We start from the raw sequence: 22,778 nt of genomic DNA, 5'->3' as shown, positions 1-22,778 counted from the left end.
ATGAGAAGCAGCATTCATTTCTCACTTGCTCCCTGCCCTGTGACCACGCCCCAGCAGATGGTGTTCTTTCTGCCACTGGGTCTGTTTATGTGAATGCTACCAGGAAACCAGGCCAGGTAGTTCCTGTTGAAGGAGCTCATGGTCTCAGCCTCAGGGCATCTCAGCATTAATAAGCACTTCTGGAGGGGGTGAAATTGCTAGTTTGTGGAGTCTTTTTTGGTGGGAATTGAACACAAAATACTGAACAACAGCATTCTTAGTAGAACAGCTGCAGGAAAGTTGCTCATTTTTCTCCGTGCCTGCCCTGGCTCTTGCTAGCCACTTTTGGGCCTTGCCAGCCATGATAAAAAAAAAAAAAAAAAAAAAGCTGATTGCATCCCAGTTGGGAAGGCCTGAAGTTGGCTAGCATCTTCTTTGGGTGCCCAATGTGAGGGTGAAGCCACTGTTGATACGCTGCCTCACACTCCCTGGACAGAATGCAGACTCGGCACCCTTCTGGAGCCCACACCCAGGTTGGAAATGTGGAAAGAGGGCTCTTGACCCACATCCAGGTGTGAATGTTTCCTTCATAAAGTCAGCTCACCTTTCTGACCCTTAGTTTGCTCTCCTGGATAGGATTTACCTTGCTTGTGTGTGTTAAGGGTCTGGTGTGCTGCCTGGTTGATGAAGGATGGAAGAAAAGGTAGGCAGACCTCGGAAGAAATGGGGCCCACACAGCATTGTTAGCGCAGGGGCAGCAGCTGTCGCAGGAGTGCTCCCTTTCCCGGGGGAGGGAAGCCTAAAATATTTCAGTTTGCTTAAAACTCTATCCATTCTTGTAATAAACTTGACTTTAAACGACTGAAATTTGCACCCAGTCTCATTTTTTTTAAGTATACAAGTGATTTTAAAAAGTGTAAGTAAAAATAAGTTAAACCGTTAGCAGATATCATCTCTGGATGGTGGGGTTGCAGGGTTTTCATTTCCTTCTCTCTACTTTTCTCTCTTGTGTAAGAGCTCTGTAATTAATGTGTAAATAGAAAAGCTTCACTCCAGGGAAATGCTGGAGTATATTTGGAAGTGCTTGGTGAATTCTAATTTCTACACGCACTAGCCGTCCCAACCATCAGACTGGTGCATGAATAATGGTATCATTTCCTCTTAGGTAAACTGTATAAACCATATCTTTGACTCTTTTTATTTTTTCCCTTAAAGGATGAGAAGAACCAAGTGTTAACCACCAACATTTGGCTACAAATGGTAAGTTGCAACAGTGGGGATCCTCGCCCATGGGGCTTCCTGCTCTTACATCCGAGATGCCTGAGCTGGAATTGCAGGCAAGGTCCCTCAGAGTATCCAGGACTGTCCTGCCGGCCTCCACGTTTGCCAACAGCGAAGGCGACCGCCCTACCTTTGCATGTCCTGCGCTACACCCTGCAAGGCTCAGTGCACACTCCTGCTTCATAACAGGGTGACTTGGGGAAGTTTCAAAAGCAGAAACATGCACATAAGTCATAAGTTGCAGGTCTGCATGTGAATGTCCACAGCTTGTACCATTACTGATCCCCAGAGCTCCAGAGTGCCTGCCCAGCTCCCCCTGCCTCTAGCCGTGCATGTCTTAATATGGCAGAGCAATGCCCAATCCAGAAGCCTTCACACTTCCTGCTCTAGTGATCTCTGCAAGAATTTCGAGATGCTGTATTTTTTCATTCATGGATTTTTTTACCTTGCTATCTAAAGTTCTAACCTAGATTAATTAACTATAAAATATGTCACTTCCATCCAGTTGTAAATATAAACATTTTAAAAGAAAACTGTCAGTCTCTATTTTAAATGAATCTATTTAAATTCCATATAATTTGACAGGCCTATCATTAAGCAAAAAACATATACAAACATGCCCTTCTTTACCTGGTGGGTATATTACATAGTCCCTTTTTCTCTCTACTCTTACCTTTCTTTCCCAAACAGAATTTTATCCTTGAAAGTCTTTTTATTAATGATTCTGACTTGGTTCTCTCCAGTGTAAATATTTACATAAAAATTATTCCTTCAGAAAAATGTTAAGAATTTTTCTTCTTGATTGATTTAGGATTATAGTGATTATTGGTACATAATTCATCAAGATAAAACTAATTATAAATTTTAATAATTATTAAACAAAAAATTGGAAATCTACATCTCTACCAAAGATGGGGCTTTGTTTTAAATTCATTAATACATTCATAGATGACTAGTTTTTATTGCTAAAATTGAGACATACAGATTTCACGATCAATTCTATAATTTTTAAAAATAGAAGTAGTAACATGTACAGTTCAGAATGAAGGGCAGTTTGTGATAGCAGCATTACTCATCTCCTTGAACTTCTTGCAGATTATATGCCCCAAATAATAGAGTTTGGGGGTCTTCCCTGAAGGATTTAAAGCAACTTGCCTCAGTGCGTGGATCCCACCTGCACACCTGTGCCCTCCAACTCCAGCTTCCCTCCTTTTGCCAAGGGCACAGGGTCTGTTCTCCCATGGAAGCCAGCCCTTCCTCAGGGATGTGGTCCTGTTTTGTGGCACCTGCTGAGAGCAGGGCTTTCACAACTGCCCCTGTTGCCTTAGGCATCATAATAGTGTCTGTGTCACTCTCGGTATACAAATATACTGCCCTCTAGGGCTTCCCAGGTGGTGCTAATGGTAAAGAACTTGCCCATCAATGCAAGAGACAAAAGAGACATGGGTTTGCTCCCTGGGTCAGGAAGATCCCCTGGAGGAGGTCATGGCAACCCACTCCAGTATTCTTGCCTGGAGAGTCCCATGGACCAAGGAGCCTGTCCATAGGGCCGCACAGAGTCGGACACAACTGAAGTGACTTAGCATGCATGCATACTGCCTTCTGTCCCCGTGAAGTTGCCTAGTGATTCCCTGGTTTTCGTTCACCTTTACAGCAACATTCCCCTGAGCAGTGCCCTCCCACCCCAACTGTCCTCGTTCTCTCCCTTTGCATTCTCACTTAAACTCACCTTCATCTGGCTGTGTGTGCAGGCGTGCTCAATCGTGTCTGACTCTTTCCAACCTCATGGATTGTAGCCCGCCAGGCTCCTCTGTCCATCGAATTTTCGGCAAGAATACTGGAGTGGGTTGCCATTTCCTTCTTCAGGCTGTGTGTGAGCAAATCACTAACCCCACCCAGGTTACTACATATTATGAGTAATATTTTTCCCCAATTTTTTTTAATGAGAATTTTCAATTATACCAAGAAGTTGAATTTAGAGTAAGCGCCCATATACTTACCTTCTGGATTCTATAATTACTTTTGCTATACTTGCTTTAGCCTGTATCTGACCTTCTATTCATCCAGTTTATTTTTAAATTCAGCTCAAAAGTAGAGGAGTGGGCAGTGGTGTCCTTTCACCCATATATTTCACAGAGATCTCAGAGTCCAGAGGTTTTTTTTTTTTCTTTCTTTCAAGGTAAAAGTATTTGCATACAATGCAATGCACAAATCCTAAAAGTGTATCTGACAGTGAATTGCCAGTAATGCCTTCCGACCTGCAGCCCCCATCCCTATCCCATGCAATCAAGACTGTCATATAGCTCTAGGAATTCTGGGGCATAATGCAAATGCTTTCTTCTTGACATAAAACCGTCCATTTCCCATGCCCTCTAAAGTGCAGAGCTGATGTGGACATTTTTCTCCTGGAAGGAGAGACACACTGAATTTGCTCCTGACATGTCAGATCATGTTCTCTGAGCCTCTATTTCTTCGTCCTCAGTAAGTGATTTGTCTTCAGCAATGAATGTGATTTGGGATTTTTTTTTAAAACGAATGTTGGTTTCCAGGAAAAAACATAACTGGATTATTACTTACTGCGTTGAGTTCAGGTGCTCCATAAATAGACATCCTCACTTTGGAGGATGTCAGCAGAGGCCTCAAAATTTCTTTCAAGTACAGCATATTTCTAATTAAGGCTTGCATTTGCGGAAACATCTGCAGCTTCATTTGTTTTAAAACTCACCTCTTTATCTCGTGTACCTTTTCAACTAATCTTTTCAAGCACCTGCTTTGTGGAAAAGCATTGCGAGGCCATACGAAGGGGGCCCAGAAAAGGATGAGAACCAGTTTCTACTTTCAAACCATTTCCAATCTGCCCGTGTAATTTACACTCTAAAGAAGGTTCAGATATGAAGACCAAGTACCTACCTAGAGAATTGGCAGGAGGCAGGCTGGCTGTGTAGACCATGGAGTTGGCAGTACAGAAATCAAAGGAAGAGGAGGAAAGGCAAGGACTCTATGTATGTGGTGATGGGAGCCTGAGTGTTTCTAGGTGTGAGCTCAGTAATTAATGCTTCTTTCCAGGCTGGGCACCTTTGTAATGTATGTCCTTATACAACTGGGTGGCACATTTTATCTGGCACCTGTAGCTCACGGAGCAGCTGTAGTAATAGCTCCCAGCTGAATTTTAAGGAATCACAAGAATCTTGGATTTAGAACAGACCTGAACAGTTATCTAATCAAAACCTCTGCCTACTCTGTTTCCATCTGGAAAGCCTTGGTATTCCTAGTGTGGCCTCAGCGTGGACCTGGGGAACTCAGACGTCACCTGCACAGGCCTTGGAAGCTGCCCCAGAGCCATTGATAAGATAACCAGATTAATTCCTGCTCTTTGTGTTTCCCAAACTGGTGACCAGCCTGGCCTGCCCAGCCTGGGTAATGGGGACAGAGTAGAAGTGAGGCTCCATGCTGAAGAGGGCCAAGGCCAGAGTCCCCAGGGAGGGAGGGCAGCAGCCTGGACAGGAAGGGACAGAGGGCCCAGGAGATTGCTTTCAGCAGTTGGTTTTACTCTCCCTTATTTCATGTTGCTGAATTCCTGTTCTGAAAAACTGAGTCCACATAATCTTTTCTCTAGATATTTGAACTCTGAGGTCAACATCCTACAAATGATGGGTTTTCTATACATTCAAAGAGAAGAGGCAGAAAAAATTCTCTTTGACGTATAGTTTGTTGATTGTGTTTTCCTTTCTCTTACCTGCCCTTGATTTGTAGGAATTTACAGTTTTTAGAGAACCCGAAGGAAGAGAAAGTGTTTGATCTCTGTTTACTTCTTTATATTCCTAGGAGGAAGGAGCTAGTGTATTTTTTCTGCATATTAGTTTTATCATTCGGGGAGTCCTGTCAGACATAATCTGATTTGATCTATGAGAAGAACTGACAGAAGCCATTTCAGTTTCTAAAGAGATGTTTGAGCCATTTGGAGACTTAAAAAAAAAGAACTTGCTTTAAAAAACACTATCTTCTTTAATTGTGAATTTTTGACATTTTGACCATTCTTCTGGTTTCAGATTTCCCATCCTTCTGCTTATTTTCCACCTCCTAATTCTAATTATGGAATTAATAGCATCATAGAATATTAGATTCTAAACCATATTTATTTCTGAAATGCTTATTACCTTCTTCATTTCTGCATTCTTTATCAAAATAGAAATGCTACATATGTTGCTTATAGATGAGAGGTCAGTGGCTTGCTTAGGGCCTTAAGAGCAACCCACCATTAAGCAAAACCTATGTCCACTGAGAGAAGAAAGTTTTGGGACAGAAGAAAGGAGGAGACCCACTCTCTTCCTCTGAGATCAGAACAGTTGACGGAAGAATGTTCAGAGCATGTGTGTGTGAGATGTTTCCTGACACCAACAGCTTGGCTCTATTCTGAGTTAGCGTTTGATCCTTCAGGTAAGGGCTCATTCCCATAGACTGCCCCCATTTGAGATACCAACTACAGACGGGGGCTGAGTGACCCACACTTCTGTCCAGCTGAGTTCACATTCAGACATTCCCATTCCCTGCCTCACATTCAGTACTTTCTTTGAACAGCTCCTGGAACTCAAGAGAAACCTTTTATCTTTGTTTAAAATTTATTATTGTGTATAACCTGATATATAATATCATATAATATAATATAAAAGATGAGCTTCCCTGTTTTCTCTGGGAGGGTTGGCACTTCTAGGTTCATGCCTGTTTCCAGGTGCCTGCATGTGGGAGCCGTGCCAGCTCCTGTCTATACACAGATTTTGCTCAGCACCTCTGCCCTCAAGGCTCTGTGATCTGAGTGGGCAGTGAGTAGTTTGGAGGATAGAACCCTACCCCCTGCTTGTATATGGGCCCTTTTCCACATCCACTCTTAGGAAATCGTCATGAAAACCCGGGACAATGCTGCACTGAGGTTCCTGCTCCAACTCCTGACACTGAGCTGGCCTTTGCTCTCTCCACCTTTGGCTGAAGCTCAGTTGTTACAGCTCTCATGTCCTCTGGGATGTTGTGAAAGGGAAGATCCCTTTTCCTCTCAGAGTCATCATTTATCACTCATTTATCACATGCCTCCCAAGGCCATGTGACTGACTGACTTTGACGCTTGATCTCATTGCATCCTTATGGTGCCTGATGAGGTGCTACATACGAGCAAAATGCGGCTCAGAGAGGATGGTTTACCTGCTGGAGCTGACACAGCTCTTCTCTGCTGGAGCCTTAGGTACAAACCAACCTCTGTTTGATCCTAAAGCTCCCAGTGGCCCTCTGTTTCTGTTGAGAGGATGACAGAGACCAAACTTGGCTTTAGGCTAAGGGAGACCCCTAGAAGAGCAGCCCACCTTGTTGGGGTGCAGAATTTGCCTGTGCAGACAGATTAGTGGGAAAGAACCAACCACAGTAGAGCCTGGGTGTCACCCAGCTTGAAGTCAAATAAGTTCTGAGTCCTGACCCCAGTGACCAACCAAAAAGTTGTCATTTCTCCAGGCCCCAGTTTTCTCTTGTAAATAAGAATAGTCATGCTGGCATCCCAGTGTTCTGGTGAGCATGGTACACATAGCAGACACTGAGCAAGCAGGCTGGCTGAGATACACGTCCCGGGGCACATGCGGCTAAGTAGGAGCATGGGTAGCGGAGATGGGCGGGGTGAGGAATTGCCAGGGAGGCTCCCTGCAGCTCAGGCCTGGTACCCTTAATAGAGGGTTTTGTGTTTGACCAACAAAGCGCTCCCTCTTCCCTGCTTCTCCTCTTGCTGTGGCCATCCCATCAGCAGGCAGAGTAGATGGGCATCTATCTGCCACACCTACTTCTGGGCAGTTCTGGGAGTCCTGGGGCCCTGAGCAGGGTAATGCGGAAGATGAATACCAGACTCTGCTAATGAGCTGCCGACCCAGAGGAGCATCCGGATATGAGAACATGGTCAGGAAAGCACAGGTGTTGGGCATAGAAGGGCTTATGCCCAGAACATGGGAGAGAAAAGAAGGGAGCACTGAGCAAAGGGGGCAGAGCTGGAGCCGCTGGAGCAAACAGTGTGGCCTTCCTGTAAAACCACTTGAATGAGATTGGCTCTTTCTGGGTGCTGTGCTGTGCTGTCCTGTCCTCCCCCAGCCACACACTTCAATTTAGAAACATCGGCCAGGTGGGTCACCATCCTAAATGCCCCCAGTGATACTGCAACATGTTGTTTAGTTCGTGTCTTACTCTTCTGCAACCCCATGGACTATAGCCTGCCAGGCTCCTACGTCCATGAAATCTCCCCAGGCAAGGGTCACCATTTCCTTCTCTAGGGGATCTTCCCAATCCAGGGGTCAAACCCACATCTCCTGCATTGCGGGTGGATTCTTTACCACTGAGTTACCAGGGATACTTCAACAATTTAAGTATCAATATATCCTCCTTTTCATGGTCCATGACTCTGAAATGCTGATCAGTTAGTTCAGTTCAGTTGCTCACTCTTGTCTGACTCTTTGCAACCCCATGGACTGCAGCACACCAGACTTTCCTGTTCATCACCAACTCCCAGAGCTTGCTCAAACTCCTGTCCATTGAGTTGGTGATGTCATTCAACCAGCTCATGTCCCCTTCTCCTCCTGCTTTCAATCTTCCTCAGCATCAGGGTCTTTTTCAGTCAGTCAGTTCTTTGCACACGGTGGCCGAAGTATTGAAAGTAGAGAAATGCTGATACTTACCTGCATATTCCGTCTTCTCTGACAAACTGGGATGCTTGTCTGCCCTTTCCAGAGGATGGTGGCATCTCTGGGGCATGCCCTTTGACTCCTATTGCCAGTTTCAGTAGCTCTAGACCCACAACCCCTTGGCGGCAGTTCTCAGATCTTGGCAGCTCTGAACATGACAGGGTTTTTGTTTGTTTTTGTTTTTATGACTTTACATCAAACTGATCAGGTCTAAAATCAAACAAATTGATATGCAATCGAGGCATTTACTTTTAGGATAAATATGCATGTTTTGCTGCAGAAATAATGATTAATTATGAGGAATTGCCCCTGGGCCAGCTTGGGGTGTTGCATCACATACCTTTTTAAATGTGAGAAAGTTTGCACTCAGAGCAGGTAGTCCTAGGGGGACTGAATACAGGATGGAGGCCTTTATGGCATCTGCTCTGATAATGCACACCTGTAGGAGCTGGTAAGTCCAAACCTGGCAGCCTTGCAGTCCTGGCTGGGTGCTGCTGGTTGCCAGCAGTGCAGGTGGGGTCCTACCTGAGCAGTCTTTACAAAGCCAGTGGACCTCAGGTAGCTCTGGGGTGCGTGGTCCGAGGGCAGAGAACTCCAGCAATGGACCTTCCTCTTACAAAGATCCCTCAAGAACCAATTTCAGGTTTAGCCCCAGAAAGACACACTCATGTTCACGTGCTTATAAATATTTCCTGGGTCTTACTCTGTACCTCTGTGTCCTGATTCATTGTTTTAGTACCAATGCCCATGTTTGCATTTTTGAGTTTTGGTGTCAGAAGCAGTATTCCTACCTGAAAATAATAATTCAAATCCAAGTATAGGCCCTTAGACATTTCTAAGAGGTACCCCTGCAGCTGCATGAAGTTGTTTTATGGAAATAAATCTTCGACATTTTTCCAATCTAGTTCTTCTAACTGAAATAATGAATTTATTTGTCCAGAGTGTCCCAAAACTTTGAAAGCGAAACAGTTTTCATTTGGCTAGGAAAAAAAGTCCATCTGCTACAGGAGAGAAGGGCTTGGGGGCATGCAGTGGACTGGAATTAACTTTAATGCTACCCTCTGACTATGGTCGTGGTGACAGCAGGATCTTAAATGTGATTTTTATGCTATTCATGGTCATTTAGTAAGGGATTATTTAATTCCCAGTTTCCATATATTTTACAGATAGCAACTCAATTATGTAAATGAGTGTCTGGAACTGTTTTTGGTTTTGAACTTATCTAATAATCTCTCATAAGATATATTAGCAGGCAAGAAAGCAAAGTGCTGCTAATGCTGCCGTCTGTGTTTGTCAGACTTGGACAGATCACTATTTACAGTGGAATGCATCCGAGTATCCAGGCGTGAAGACTGTTCGTTTCCCAGACGGCCAGATCTGGAAGCCAGACATTCTCCTCTACAACAGGTAAGCTCAGTGGACAAAAGGGAAAGAAATGAGTTTATTCTTGGATGTGTTTTAACAGTCAAGCATATTTGAGTACTTTATAGAAATTCTGGGTACTTTATCTATAATTTGGGATTATGGATTCTGATGAGGCTTTGTGGGAAGCAGCTCTGTCCTGTGTCTGGCATTCTCTGTCCCAGCACGCAGGCCTGCAGCATCCGACACGCTGCCCTCAATGGCTGTGTCCACAGGACTGTGCATTACAGATTTGTAGGTACTTGTGTACATATTGGCACAGACGTTTTTGCATGTAGTCATAAGTTTGCCTCTGAATGACAGCAGTTACAGTCACAGCAAGAGAAATTGCAGGTCAACAGGATACATGGCTGGAGTCCACTGTCTGGACTCAGGTCCTCATTTAATGCTCTGCCATTGTGCACTGAGGGCACTGCAGGGCGGCTGAGCACAGGAGACTCATCTCTAGCCGCACTCGGAAGCCTGTACCTGATGGGAGAAGGGCAGTCGTCATCTTCTAATAGTCCATCTCCTGAGGTCAGGAAAGGAAGGGTTTGTCAGTCAGCCAAGGCCATCTGATTTGTGGAGTGGAAGTCCAGGAGGCGGGTTTCTATCCAAGCAGATTAAATTTCTTGAAGCACCAAAATTTCTTGCTAAACTACATAGTAAACTAAGGGAACCCAGAGCCTCTCTTTCCAATAAGCACCAAAATTTCTTGCTAAACTACATAGTAAACTAAGGGAACTCAGAGCCTCTCTTTCCAATAAGAGACGTGATAACTGGCTTCATACTCACGAAAGCTATTTCCTAGTGACGGCTGCTGTCTCTGGTCCCACTTGGAAAAAAGGAATCCCAGCACCTGTGTGACTCAGGGAAACAGTGCTGCCGTCAGCTGCTCCCTGTGGGCACAGTCATCCCTCAGGACCAGCTGATGGGTTTGTCCTACAAGGACTGCTTCCAGAAGGCTGAGTGATTTTATGTTTCATATCCACTTTGAATTCTCTTTCTTTCTTCCTGGTATCACATTTCACTTGAATTCTTGGGCCTGTCTCTAGAAGATTACCTTGGCTGATTTGCCACCACCCTCCAGTACCTCCACTGAGTTCCAGCAGCCGAGTTTTGTACGGTGTCTCAGGTCAGCAAAAGCAGTCCCCTATTGAGTAGAAGCACGTGAGTCCCCATGCCTGCTCCTTGGCCCCTCTGTTTCCTAGGGGCTATATTAGTTTTCCAGAGCTGCCAGAAAAAAATAACCACTAACTGGGTGACTTAAACAACAGAAATTTATTTTCTCTTGAAGGCTGGAGGCCCCCGGGGTCTCAGGTCCGCAGAGTTGGTTTCTCCCGGGGCCTCTCTCCGTGGCTTGTGGATGGCCGTCTTCTCCCGTGTCCTTACATGTTCTCCCCGTGTGTGCGTGTCTGAGTCCTCATCTTTGCTTGTGAAAACATTAGTCACGCTGAATTAGGGTTCACTCTGATGACTTCATTTTACCTTAGGTTTACCTCATTAGAGATTCGGTTCGATGCACGATACTGGATGCTTGGGGCTGGTGCACTGAGACGACCCAGAGAGATGGTATGGGGAGGCAGGAGGGGGGGGGGGTTCAGGATGGGGAACACATGTATACCTGTGGTGGATTCATGTTGTTATATGACAAAACCAATACAATATTGTAAAGTAATTAACCTCCAATTAAATAAATTTATATTAAAAAAAGGTTCGGCTTACAACTGCAGTTTCACTTGGAGATACTTGAGCGTGTGAATTAGTTAGGGGTTCAGCCTATGACTTTCATGGGGAGACAGTTCAGTCTATAACAGCAATATTGCCATTGACTGCTTAAGGACAAGGGTTTAGATGGACTAAGTGGGTGTAAATCTTAGCCATAATATTTACTATGTCTGTAAGTCTCAGATGCCTCCTTTGCCCAATAGGGTAAGTAAGTGCCAACCTCACAGTCTGGAAGAATGAACTGCAGATACACATAGCATGCTTGGTGTGGTACTCAGTAAAGAGTGAATAATCTGTAAAGGTAGTTGTGTGCTCAAAGGCATGGGGATGAGAATCTCAGCTTTAAGTAAGATGGTTTGACATTTTAAAAAGAAATGCCAATAATGTTTTTCACTGTTCCCAACACAGTTTTTTCATCTGAAATAAAAAATAAACATGGTAGAATTTTTAACAATGAGGTTTTAAGTGATGGTTCTTATGACTTACTTTTAAGATCTTAAACCTCAGTATATGTTTGGCGTTTCTGACATTCTAACTAATGAAGAGTTTCCAAGAATTCTATACATACTTGAATTTCAAGGAACAAAGATGCAGCCATCTCTTTCTGACAGATGCCACCAGGGACCAGGCCCCAGGAATAATCCATCCCCTTCTTCCTCTTGTGTTTCCCCTGGAGCTCCATATAACCATCTCCCCTCTTCACCTTTCCATGTGCCTGTTGACTGCCTGCACCAGCCTGTAGCACACTGTCTGTAGAGACTGCCTCCTCTCCTGCATTAATTTTCTTCTGAGAAGTGAGATGTGGGGCTTTTTACCTAAAGTAACTGTTGACTACATGGCTGGCATGTCCACACTGGCACAGTGTGGGGTAGGAAGGTTAAAAAGTTACCGAAGCCAGCTGTAGACACAGCACCAGTTATCTTTCACTGCTTAAGTGACCCTGAATTTAATGGCTTAAGAAAAAAAAACACTATGCCTTTTATTTCTCACCATGGGAGCTGGCCCGGCCCATGTGGCTATCTCATAGCTGTTCTATGAGATGTTGGCAGCAGGCAGTGGCTGGGGCTCAGATGAGCTTGTGTGTGGGGGTACACCCCCGAAGCTGGTGGTGGTGGTGGTGATGGTGCTGTGGGTGGAGCTCAATCTGGGCTGTACCTGCACCACCTCAAGTGCCTCTTCCCCTCCTGAGCCTTTTCCACATGGCCTAGTGAGTTCCAGAGAGGCATGAAGCGGGGGCTGCCTGCCCCTTAGGGACCCAGAGTAGGAATTCAGACCAGCCCTTCACCTGGTCCTGTTGGGCAAAGTAGGGAGGGGCCCAGAGAAGGGAGGAGAAATCAGTCCCCTTCTCCAGGGCACCAGGGAGGGAGGCAGGGAGGTCAGAGTGAAGACGGGGGGGAGCGGAAGGACCAAAGCAGGCATGCGTAATAATGAAGGAGCGCTCAGTTCAGGGCGCCTGTGGGGCCAGGCGGACAGGGAGATGCAGGGTGACCCTGTTGTCCCTGCCTCCGGGGGCTCCCTCTGCTGCCACTCCTCCTGCCCCAGGTATGTGTGGGCACCACCACCCCAAACTCTGCTGCCTCCTCTTCCACCTACTGTTGGTCAGCTCAGGGATGTTCCCCGACTCCCATCATTTGTCCTTGCCCCCCTTAGTGTGGGGCCCTCATCTTCTCTCACCCCCAGACCTCAACTGAACTCCCCTCTGACTCCAGACACCTCTCTCTGTCACATGTTCTCCTAGAAAGAGGTTCCTGTGCCCCACCGCCTGCAGGTGCTGCCCCCCGCTTCATGGGCTCCTGGAAAGCACCTCACAACTATGTGTGTACAGACAAGATGGAAGGAGGGTGGGGTACAGGCAAGAGGCGGAGGAGCCAAGGGGACGACCTGTGTGATGCTGGTGCTGCTAACGCCAACAAAGGAAGAAAGAGGAGGAGGAAAGTCACATTGGCAGCCTGGAAGATACAAGCCTAGGTATCTGAGTCTAGAAATGAACATGGAAAGTAGCAAAAACAGGCCTGAGCTTAGTGAGATCCTGACTTTCTGATACTCTGCTATGGGAGATTTTGAGAGAGGTTAAGTTTAGTACTGTGCACCAGCCAAAGGTTCTCAAACTGATGTATTTCCTCGGTGAGCCCATGCGCTGTTTCATTACATATATGTGGCGAGGGTGGGGCCACTTCCTGGAGGAGGGGACGTGCCACCCTTCTGTGTGAGCCAAGGTTTGGAGGGGAGCATTGATTCACGTCAGGGGAAACATCACCAACGTGTATGTAACAGTTCTCCTATTCCAGCTCAATTTTGTAGTCCAGGTGTGAGCCCCATGTGGTTTTTGAGATAGAATCCATTTTCTGTGCTTCGAAGAGGTCTCTGCATCATTTCTGGGAGGGGCTGCTTTATTCTCCTGATGAATGGTGAATAAGTTGATTGCCCACCAGCTGGCTGGGTGGCTCTGAGGTGAGGACAGGGGCTAATAGCAGCATCCCTGCTAGATGACGAACCCAGTGATTTCTTGTCTGCTTCATTCTGCTTTAGTTTAAGCCTGCAGTTCAAGGATTTGTCTGAACACAACCTTACTCAAAGTGAGTAGCGATTCTGGATGGCTTGTTACCATTTTCCTCCCTCCTTTTTGGCTAGAATAGGGGATACAAATCAATAAAATGGTTACCTCTGGGAGGGACAGAAGAAAGGGGCATGAGGGAACTTTCTGAGATAATGGAGTGTCTGTATCTTGACTTTATGGTGGTTATAGTTACATGAATATAATCTGCATCAAAATTCAGTGAAAGCCACACACCAGAAATCTGTGTTTGCTGCTTGCAAATTGTATATCAGTTTGAAAAGTGTGAATAGGTTAAATGGCAGATGGTTCACGGTGAACTGAAAGACACAATAAGCTGTCGATACAGAGCGCAGCAAAGAAATGCACAAAGATGAAAAATAAGAGAAAAGCTGTGACTTGCAGAATAGACTGAGATGTTCTTAAAGTGTTAACTGAAGTCTAAGATAGAAATAATAGAGAAAATGAGGGAGTAGCAATGTTTAAAGAAATAATGGCTGGGAATTTTCCAGAAATTATAAAAAATACCAGTCATCAGCTAAAGGAATCCCAACCGATCCTAATTGGGACAAATGGTATTTACTGTAGTTCCTGTCTTTGGAGGACAAATCACTCCAAAATTTAAAATAAGAATTGCTGTAACCTCTCCCAGTTGCTGTGCCTCAAGGATTTGGGGAGGGGTCCAGTAGGTGGTCTGGCTCCAGGTCTCATGAAGTTTCAGCCCAATATTGGCTGAGGTTGCAGTCAACAGGGAGCCTGACTGGGGTGTCCAACCAGGTGACTCACCCAGATGGCTAGCAAGTTGATGTTGGCCCTTAGGAACCTTAATTCTTACACACATGGGCCTCTCTATGAGTTGAATGTCCTCATGGTGTGGTGAATGGCTTCCCTCAGATTGAGTCATGACCTAGGAAAAGCTACAATGCCTTTTGGGTAGAATGAAAGGCCTAACTGGTATCAGCATTGCTTTGCAGAGAAAAGTCTGAACCCCAGCAACATCTTAGCCACCCCTGCATTGTGCAACCCTGGGTGGCTACCTTAGTCTCTCTGGACTTCTCAGTTCTTGAGCTGTTTCATCAGAAAATCCTGTGACAGTAATGGAATCTTCATTGATGAATGTAATTTGCTGATGTTTTTGTTGACTCTGTATTTTTAGGACTGCATGGGGTGTCAACCATTTTCTTTTTATAGTCTGTGCAAAACCACATTCACACATCTGCAGGCTCCTGCCTGGCTCTGAGGCTGCAGGCCTCTGGCCCCAGCCCTCTTTCTGTCACATACTCCCCTGACCCTGTGGCTGATGGCAGAGCCTGGAAGGAGGGGAGGGTGGTACACAAAGGACACACCTGGGTGCAGTGTGATCTGACCCCCAGGGGTTTGCAATTGTGGTGATCAGTGAGTCACCAGTGACATAGAATTTATTCTCTTCCCTAAGTGTCTTAGGGTCCCTTGGACATCAGCCCAAGACGAGGATTTGGGTGCACATAATCTGAGAGACTAAGTGGGGCAGGGGAGGGAGGGAAAACAATACAGAATACTTTAAAAAGCTACTGCTATGGGCAGTGGGGATGTCCAGGATGCTTATCTGCCAACTTCCTTCTGTGATAGACTGACTGCTGCTTCTAGGAATGTCATTCTGCTTGCCTGTCCCATGCATGAACAGGAGCCTCGGGCAGGGCTGCCATGCCAGTTCTTGCCTGGGCAGCTGTCAGGGCCTCAGACATGGGGAGGATGGCTGCCGGCATGGTCAACTCAGTGCAGGTGAGCTGGCCACTGATGTTCCAGTCATTTTCACCTTGGCCTGTTTGGAGATCCCATCCTGGCTCTTGAGGGGAGGGCAGCAGTGATTGAGTAATGAGGAAGCATCCTGGGACTCAGGCAAAGTAGAGGAGGCAGGTAGGTAGCAAAGATGATAGAGATGAGCAGGGACTTGCATGCTTGTGAGTGGCAGTTGCTCCCCTGGGTCAAATCATGGTATCATAATGGTCCATGTATGGAATAGGATCTTAGGGAGTGAATACCTTAGACTCAGTGCTGTCGCTGCCATTGGCTCCAGAAGGGGGTTCTGGAGTTGGTGCTCCCAGGCCCATCATGCAGCTGTGGCTGGTCTGGGGGTGGGGGTCAGGGTGGAGGCATCATGTCTCTTGATGGGGACAGGAATCTCCAGGTGAACAAAGGTAACTTTTCAGCTTTGGATCTTAGAGAAAGAGGCTTTAGGGAATGCTGTGATAGCACTTCCATTATCAAATCTGACCTAATCTGGAGGGAGGCTGTTTGCAAATAACATGACGTGGCAAGAGGGCAAAGCAGTTTTTAGAAAGTGAGTGGAACCTGCCAACCTGTGTCCATCCAGACCTCCCCCTTCTCACCCCTGCTGCTGTTGATGTTTGTTTTTCATCTGTCTCTTTGCTCAACCAATATTTAATGAAGGCTTACATGCTGTTGTCACACACTGTTCTAGGATCCCAGGATACAGCAGCCATCAAGATGGACAAAACTCCCTGCCCTCTAGAGAAAGGGAGAGAGAGAGGGGAGAACATGCACCCAGTTTTGGGGGCTGTAAGAACTGGGGAGGGAGCCTCACACATGCTGGAGCCAGATGTGGGCTGTGAGACCGAAGAGGGAGGCCATGGAAAAAATCAGAGCATCAGGGAGGTGAATGCTCTTGGCAGAAAAAACAGGCACCTAGGCTTCAGGAAAGATGGTGAACGGCTTTGAAATGCAAAACATCATTACCATCATAAAATAAATAAAATGGTGAAGGAGAGAAAGATAAGCGGGCATCTGTGGCATCTCCGTGTGAGGTCACCTGCACCTCCCAGGTTATCAGATGTTCTAATGATCAGTAGGCCATGGTCCTTGAACCACCTTTCAACTTTGCAAGTTCTCGGACTGGTAGTGATGGAAGTTATCCCAGTCCACTGAGAAGCAAATGGATTCTGTCTGATGGACTGACTTCTCTGTGAATAGATGGGATCGGCATTCCTGGTCGCCTGTGTCCATGTCTGCCCTTTGGATGCTCCTCAGAAGTGGATTTTCATGCCTTGCTGTTTCCCTCATTAATTAATGACTTAAACAATGTCTGACACAAATATGTTAATTTTATATTTGTGTGTCATGACTTTATCTTTACAAGCTGTATCTTTTTTGGATTACCTTGAGGCAGGAACTTGTCATCTAGATCTGTCCTTGGAACAGAAGGGGCCAGATTGGTGGGCATGAGTCAGGTGAGGGGATCAGAGATACAACGGGTGCTGCCCAAGTCTACCAGGTCTTTGCTTTTATTTTGAATGAGACAGGAGAGCCTCTGCAGGATTGCATTTCCATTTTTGCTCTCAGTAATGGTCAAAATTCAAATTCATATTCTTTCTCTGACTTGCTAGCAACTGATTTCCATCCCACGGTTATCTTGTTTGGAAGTTATCGCTTCTTTTCTGCTTGTACACTCCTCCCAGCTTACGGCAGTGGTTGTGTTTTATCTGTGTTTGTTCCTCCAGTATCTTGGTAAAATCAGGGGATGGAGGGCACATGGATGTGCATACTCACTCAGCCGCCTGGAGCCCAGAGACCCGGCTGCCTCATCCTGATTTGGAGCCCAGCCTCTCCGCACAGCATGGACTGCACTTGCAGATCTCTAGTGCCCTAGCTTTGCTCCACTCTTTCTGCAAAGGGCCGAATGGCTCCAAAGTCTGCATTAGCGTTCGCATCTCAGGGCAAGGATGTGTGTGTGCTTAGTTGCTCAGTCGTGTCCGACTCTTTGTGACCCCATGGACTGTAGCCCACCAGGCTCCTATGTCCATGAGGATTCTCCAGGCAAGATTACTGGAGTGGATTGCCGTGCTCTCCTCCACGGGATCTTCCCAACCCAGGGATCGAACCCAGGTCTCCCACGTCACAGGCAGATTTTTTTTTTTTTTTTTTTTTTTTTACCATCTGAGCCACCAGGGAGGCCCAAGTGCAGGAAACCGGTGCACAAAGAAGTTGAGCCCCTTGCCTGAGATCACCCAGCAGGACATGCCTGACTCCAGAGTACTTGCCTCTAGTTGTGCTTTTAGAGTTCTTGTGTTTTATTTTTCCACAGGTTAGACAAATTGACATCACTCCTCTCTCCCTCCCTCGGAATAGACTCCATTTTCAGACCTTCTCTGGCCATTCTGTCTCAGCTTCTCTTTCTGGAAGGAGTGAGCCTGGCTTCTCCCAGTTTCAGAGCCACTGAGGGATTTTCAGACCATCACTTCTTTATGATCTTTCCTCATCATCGACAACTGACTTTTCCTTGAACAAATCCCTTGCTGGCCAGCTAGGAATGACAGAATGTAAGCTGCTGGGTGAGAGCTGGAGCAGAATTTCAGAGAGCCAGGCACTGCAGCCAGCAGTTTTCTAGGGACGGCTTTGCATCCAGGGTGGCGCTTTAATACTGTCTTCTTACCCTTGATGCCAGGCTGCCTCAGGAAGCCCTCTGCTCCCTGCACCCTGAGGGCTGTAAGACCCATCCAGCCCAAGAGACTGGCTTTGGCAGATGAGTTTATTGATCTTCCTGGCATCAGACACGGAGCCAACTTGGCTGTAAGGGTCTGTGTAGTAAATACGTGAGACAGGAATTCAATGGGGAGTTTGGTCATCCTTCAAAGCCTCCTGCGGGAGTGGAGGGGCCAAGGTCAGCTCTCACTCTGCCCTCTCCCCAGCCTGCTATGGGGGTTCCTACAGGATTTCCACTGCCTACCCAGGCTACAGCTACAGTCCATGGGGTAACAGAGTTGGACATGACTAAGCAGTTTAGCACACACACAAACCCACACACACACCCAGGCTATGCTCACTGGCCACCCACACAGAGGAAGGAGAGCAGGGGAAGTTGTGATTGACAAGGACAAGACTTTGTAGGAGCGGGTGCTGGTTCTGTCCTGAAGCCCTCAGGACCTCAGATGTGCAGGGGCCAGGTCAAGCTGAGTGTGTCCACGGCATGCCTTGAAGTCTGGAGGAACCAGCCCCCCAGGCGGGTGTGTAGCTGATGCTATCATTTCTGCTCAGGGGGATCGTCTCAGGACACCTTCACTGTCCTTGAGGCATTTGTAGTCAGTCGCATGTGGCTGTATCCTGGTGGGCTCACCTGATCTGAATTCTGACTGCAGTGAAGTCTTGTGGAGTTACTCTCCCTCACTCACAATTAAAGAAACTGTTTCTGAAACACAGAACCAAGGCATTGGTGTGTGTGAAACACAGGACAAACTCCCAAACCTTTGACTTTTGCAACACTTGATGACCTCATCATGGGTCTAAGACAAGGGCTCATCTTATAGAAAAAGATAATGTGAGTCAGGGGTCTGGCATCTTAGAAAGCTCTGGAGGAGAGAGATGGTCATCTAGTGGGAGAGGGGAGAGGTTGTTTCTGGGAAGGGGCCAGATAGGACCCATCTGCTAGGGGCAGTCCTGGCACAGCTATTAACTGTATGCTTTTCACTTTTAAGAGTGGCCCAGCTTAGGTAATAATGTATGTGGTCCTCCCAGAACAAGTGGCTACAAGGAGACAACAGTTAGATGAAGGCTTGGAAGCCAACAGGACAAGACACCTCATGCAGAAACTAGATGAGGCCATGGCTAGGGGGTCTTAGAGCAGACCGTGAGTGACAGTCTTGGGAGGGAATAAGTGTTGCAGGACCCCCAATGCATTGCTTTAAATTCAAGGAAGAGGGTAATGAACAGGATATTAGGCCAGGATGAAGTCCAGTAAGGTATTCAGATCCAGCCAGCCAGACTTCTCCTCCAGGACTCTGCCCTTGACACCCTGTGCTGTCTCTGCCTCTGGGATACGGTGGGCCTCAGAGAACTTAGTGTTTCTCAGCATCATGTCACATGGCAAATACAGTCTAACACTCAGGTTTCTTGCCTCTAGCCAATGAGCTTTGTCAAAGGGACCACGTTCTATTCATATGTTTTTTATTTTTATTTTTTTACCAAAAGTGAACATGGCAAAAAGCACATGCTAAGTCACTTCAGTTGTGTCTGACTCTTCACAACCCCATGGACTGCAGCCTACCAGGCTTCTCCGTCCATACGATTTTCCAGGCAAGAGTACTGGAGTGGGGTGCCATCACCTTCTCCAAAAAAGCACATGGAAGGCAGCAAATTAGAGTGAGTGGATGCAGTATTGGGGGCCATGACCCTGGTGTAGTAGGGGATTGCTGGAGGCCTTAATGTTTGGCACTCACAGCTCTAGATGGAGAGATTCAGTCCCAGCATGAGTAATTCTGGCTTGTTTGGGGCAGCAGTGTGGCTTATGGGTCATAACCCATAGAGTTTATCTTCTCTTTTCTCCTTCACATTCCATACCAATCTATCATGAAGGAGTATCCAATTTAAACTGCTCCAGTTATCTTTTAGCATGATTTATAGTCTTTTATTGAAGATAACAGTGACATGGAACAATGGACTGGTTCCAAATTGGGAAAGGAGTACGTCAAGGCTATATATTGTCACCCTGCTCGTTTAAGTTACACGCAGAGTACATCATGTACAGTGCCAGCTGGTTGAATCACAAACTGAAATCAAGATTTCTAGTAAAAATATCAATAACCTCAGATACGCAGATGATTCCACCCTAATGGCAGAAAGTGAAGAGGAACTAAAGAGAATCTTGATAAAGGTGAAAGAGGAGAATAAAATCTCCAGCTTAAAACTCAGCATTCAAAAAAATAAGATCATGGCATCTGGCCCTATCAGTTCAGTTCAGTTCAGTTCAGTCGCTTAGTCGTGTCCGACTCTTTGCGACCTCATGAATCGCAGCACGCCAGGCCTCCCTGTCCATCACCAACTCCCAGAGTTCACTCAGACTCACATCCATCGAGTCAGTGATGCCATCCAGCCATCTCATCCTCTGTCGTCCCCTTCTCCTCCTGCCCCCAATCCCTCCCAGCATCAGAGTCTTTTCCAGTGAGTCAACTCTTCTCATGAGGTGGCCAAAGTACTGGAGTTTCAGCTTTAGCATCATTCCTTCCGAAGAAATCCCAGGGCTGATCTCCTTTAGAATGGACTGGTTGGATCTCCTTGCAGTCCAAGGGACTCTCAAGAGTCTTCTCCAACACCACACTTCCAAAGCATCAATTCTTCGGCGCTCAGCCTTCTTCACAGTCTAACTCTCACATCCATACATGACCACTAGAAAAACCATAGCCTTGACTAGATGGACTTTGTTGGCAAAGTAATGTCTCTGCTTTTCAATCTGCTATCCAGGTTGGTCATAACTTTTCTTCCAAGGAGTAAGCGTCTTTTAATTTCATGGCTGCAGTCACCATCTGCAGTGATTTTGGAGCCCAGAAAAATAAAGTCTGACACTGTTTCCACTGTTTCCCCATCTATTTCCCATGAAGTGATAGGACCGGATGCCATGATCTTCGTTTTCTGAATGTTGAGCTTTAAGCCAACTTTTTCACTCTCCTCTTTCACTTTCATCAAGAGGCTTTTTAGTTTCTCTTCACTTTCTGCCATAAGGGTGGTGTCATCTGCATATCTGAGGTTATTGATATTTCTCCTGGGAATCTTGACGCCAGCTTGTGTTTATTCCAGTCCAGCGTTTCTCACGATGTACTCTGCATATAAGTTAAATAAGCAGGGTGACAATATACAGCCTTGACGTACTCTGTTTCCTATTTGGAACCAGTCTGTTGTTCCATGTCCAGTTCTAACTGTTGCTTCCTGACCTGCATACAGGTTTTCAAGAGGCAGGTCAGGTGGTCTGGTATTCCCATCTCTTTCAGAATTTTCCACAGTTTATTGTGATCCACACAGTCAAAGGCTTTGGCATAGTCAATAAAGCAGACATAGATGTTTTTCTGGAACTCTCTTGCTTTTTCCATGATCCAGCGGATGTTGGCAATTTGATCTCTGGTTCCTCTGCCTTTTCTAAAACCAGCTTGAACATCAGGAAGTACACGGTTCCCGTATTGCTGAAGCCTGGCTTGGAGAATTTTGAGCATTATTTTACTAGCATGTGAGATGAGTGCAATTGTGCGGTAATTAGAGCATCCTTTGGCATTGCCTTTCTTTGAGACTGGAATGAAAACTGACCTTTTCCAGTCCTGTGGCCACTGCTGAGTTTTCCAAATTTGCTGGCATATTGAGCACAGCACTTTCACAGCATCATCTTTCAGGATTTGAAATAGCTCCACTGAAATTCCATACCCTCCACTAGCTTTGTTCGTAGTGATGCTTTCTAAGGCCCACTTGACTTCACATTCCAGGATGTCTGGCTCTAGATGAGTGATCACACCATCATGATTATCTGGGTCGTAAAGATCTTTTTTGTACAGTTTTTCTGTGTATTCTTGCCACCTCTTCTTAATATCTTCTGCTTCTGTTAGGTCCATACCATTTCTGTCCTTTATCGAGCCCGTCTTTGCATGAAATGTTCCCTTGGTATCTCTAATTTTCTTGAAGAGATCTCTAGTCTTTCCCATTCTGTTGTTTTCCTCTATTTCTTTCCATTGATCGCTGAGGAAGGCTTTCTTATCTCTGCTTGCTATTCTTTGGAACTCTGCATTCAGATGCTTTTATCTTTGCTTTTCTCCTCTGCTTTTCGCTTCTCTTCTTTTAACAGCTAATTGTAAGGCCCCCACAGACAGCCATTTTGCTTTTTTGCATTTCTTTTCCATGGGGATAGTCTTGATCCCTGTCTCCTGTACAGTGTCACAAACCTCATTCCATAGTTCATCAGGCACTCTATCTATCAGATCTAGGCCTTAAATCTATTTCTCACTTCCACTGGCCCTGTCACTTCATGGCAAATAAATAGGGAAAAAGTGGAAACAGTAACAGATAGTTTTCTTAGGCTCCAAATTCACTGTGGATGGTGACTGCAGCCATGATATTAAAAGACAGTTGCTCTTTGGAAGGAAAGCTATGACAAACCTAGACAGCATATTAAAAAGCAAAGATACTACTTTACTGACAGAAGTCTATATAGTCAGAGCTGCGGTTTTTCCATTAGTCATATATGGATGTGAGAGTTGGACCATAAAGAAGGCTGAGCGCTGAAGAATTGATGCTTTCAAATTGTGGTGCTGGAGAAGACTCTTGAGAGTCTCTTGGACTGCAAGAAGATCAAACCAGTTTATCCTGAAGGAAATCAACTCTGA

The 22,778-nt window shown here is 46.0% G+C and overlaps 1 protein-coding gene across 1 annotated transcript in view; it reads left to right on the top strand.

Moving 5' to 3' along the window:
• The window catches only part of LOC138095305 (neuronal acetylcholine receptor subunit alpha-7), a 154,478-nt gene that overhangs the window by 66,455 nt on the left and 65,245 nt on the right, over positions 1–22,778 (top strand). Inside the window, exons 3-4 of the mRNA XM_068991338.1 lie at positions 1,195–1,239; positions 9,262–9,371. Of these exons, the coding sequence (XP_068847439.1) occupies positions 1,195–1,239; positions 9,262–9,371 (155 nt within the window). The remainder of the gene's footprint in view (positions 1–1,194; positions 1,240–9,261; positions 9,372–22,778) is intronic.

This window comes from Capricornis sumatraensis, chromosome 19 (genome assembly GCF_032405125.1).
Source record: "Capricornis sumatraensis isolate serow.1 chromosome 19, serow.2, whole genome shotgun sequence".
NCBI lineage: Eukaryota > Metazoa > Chordata > Mammalia > Artiodactyla > Bovidae > Capricornis > Capricornis sumatraensis.
Note: the sequence above shows the minus strand (reverse complement) of the source record. Positions and strands in the feature narration are given on the sequence as shown.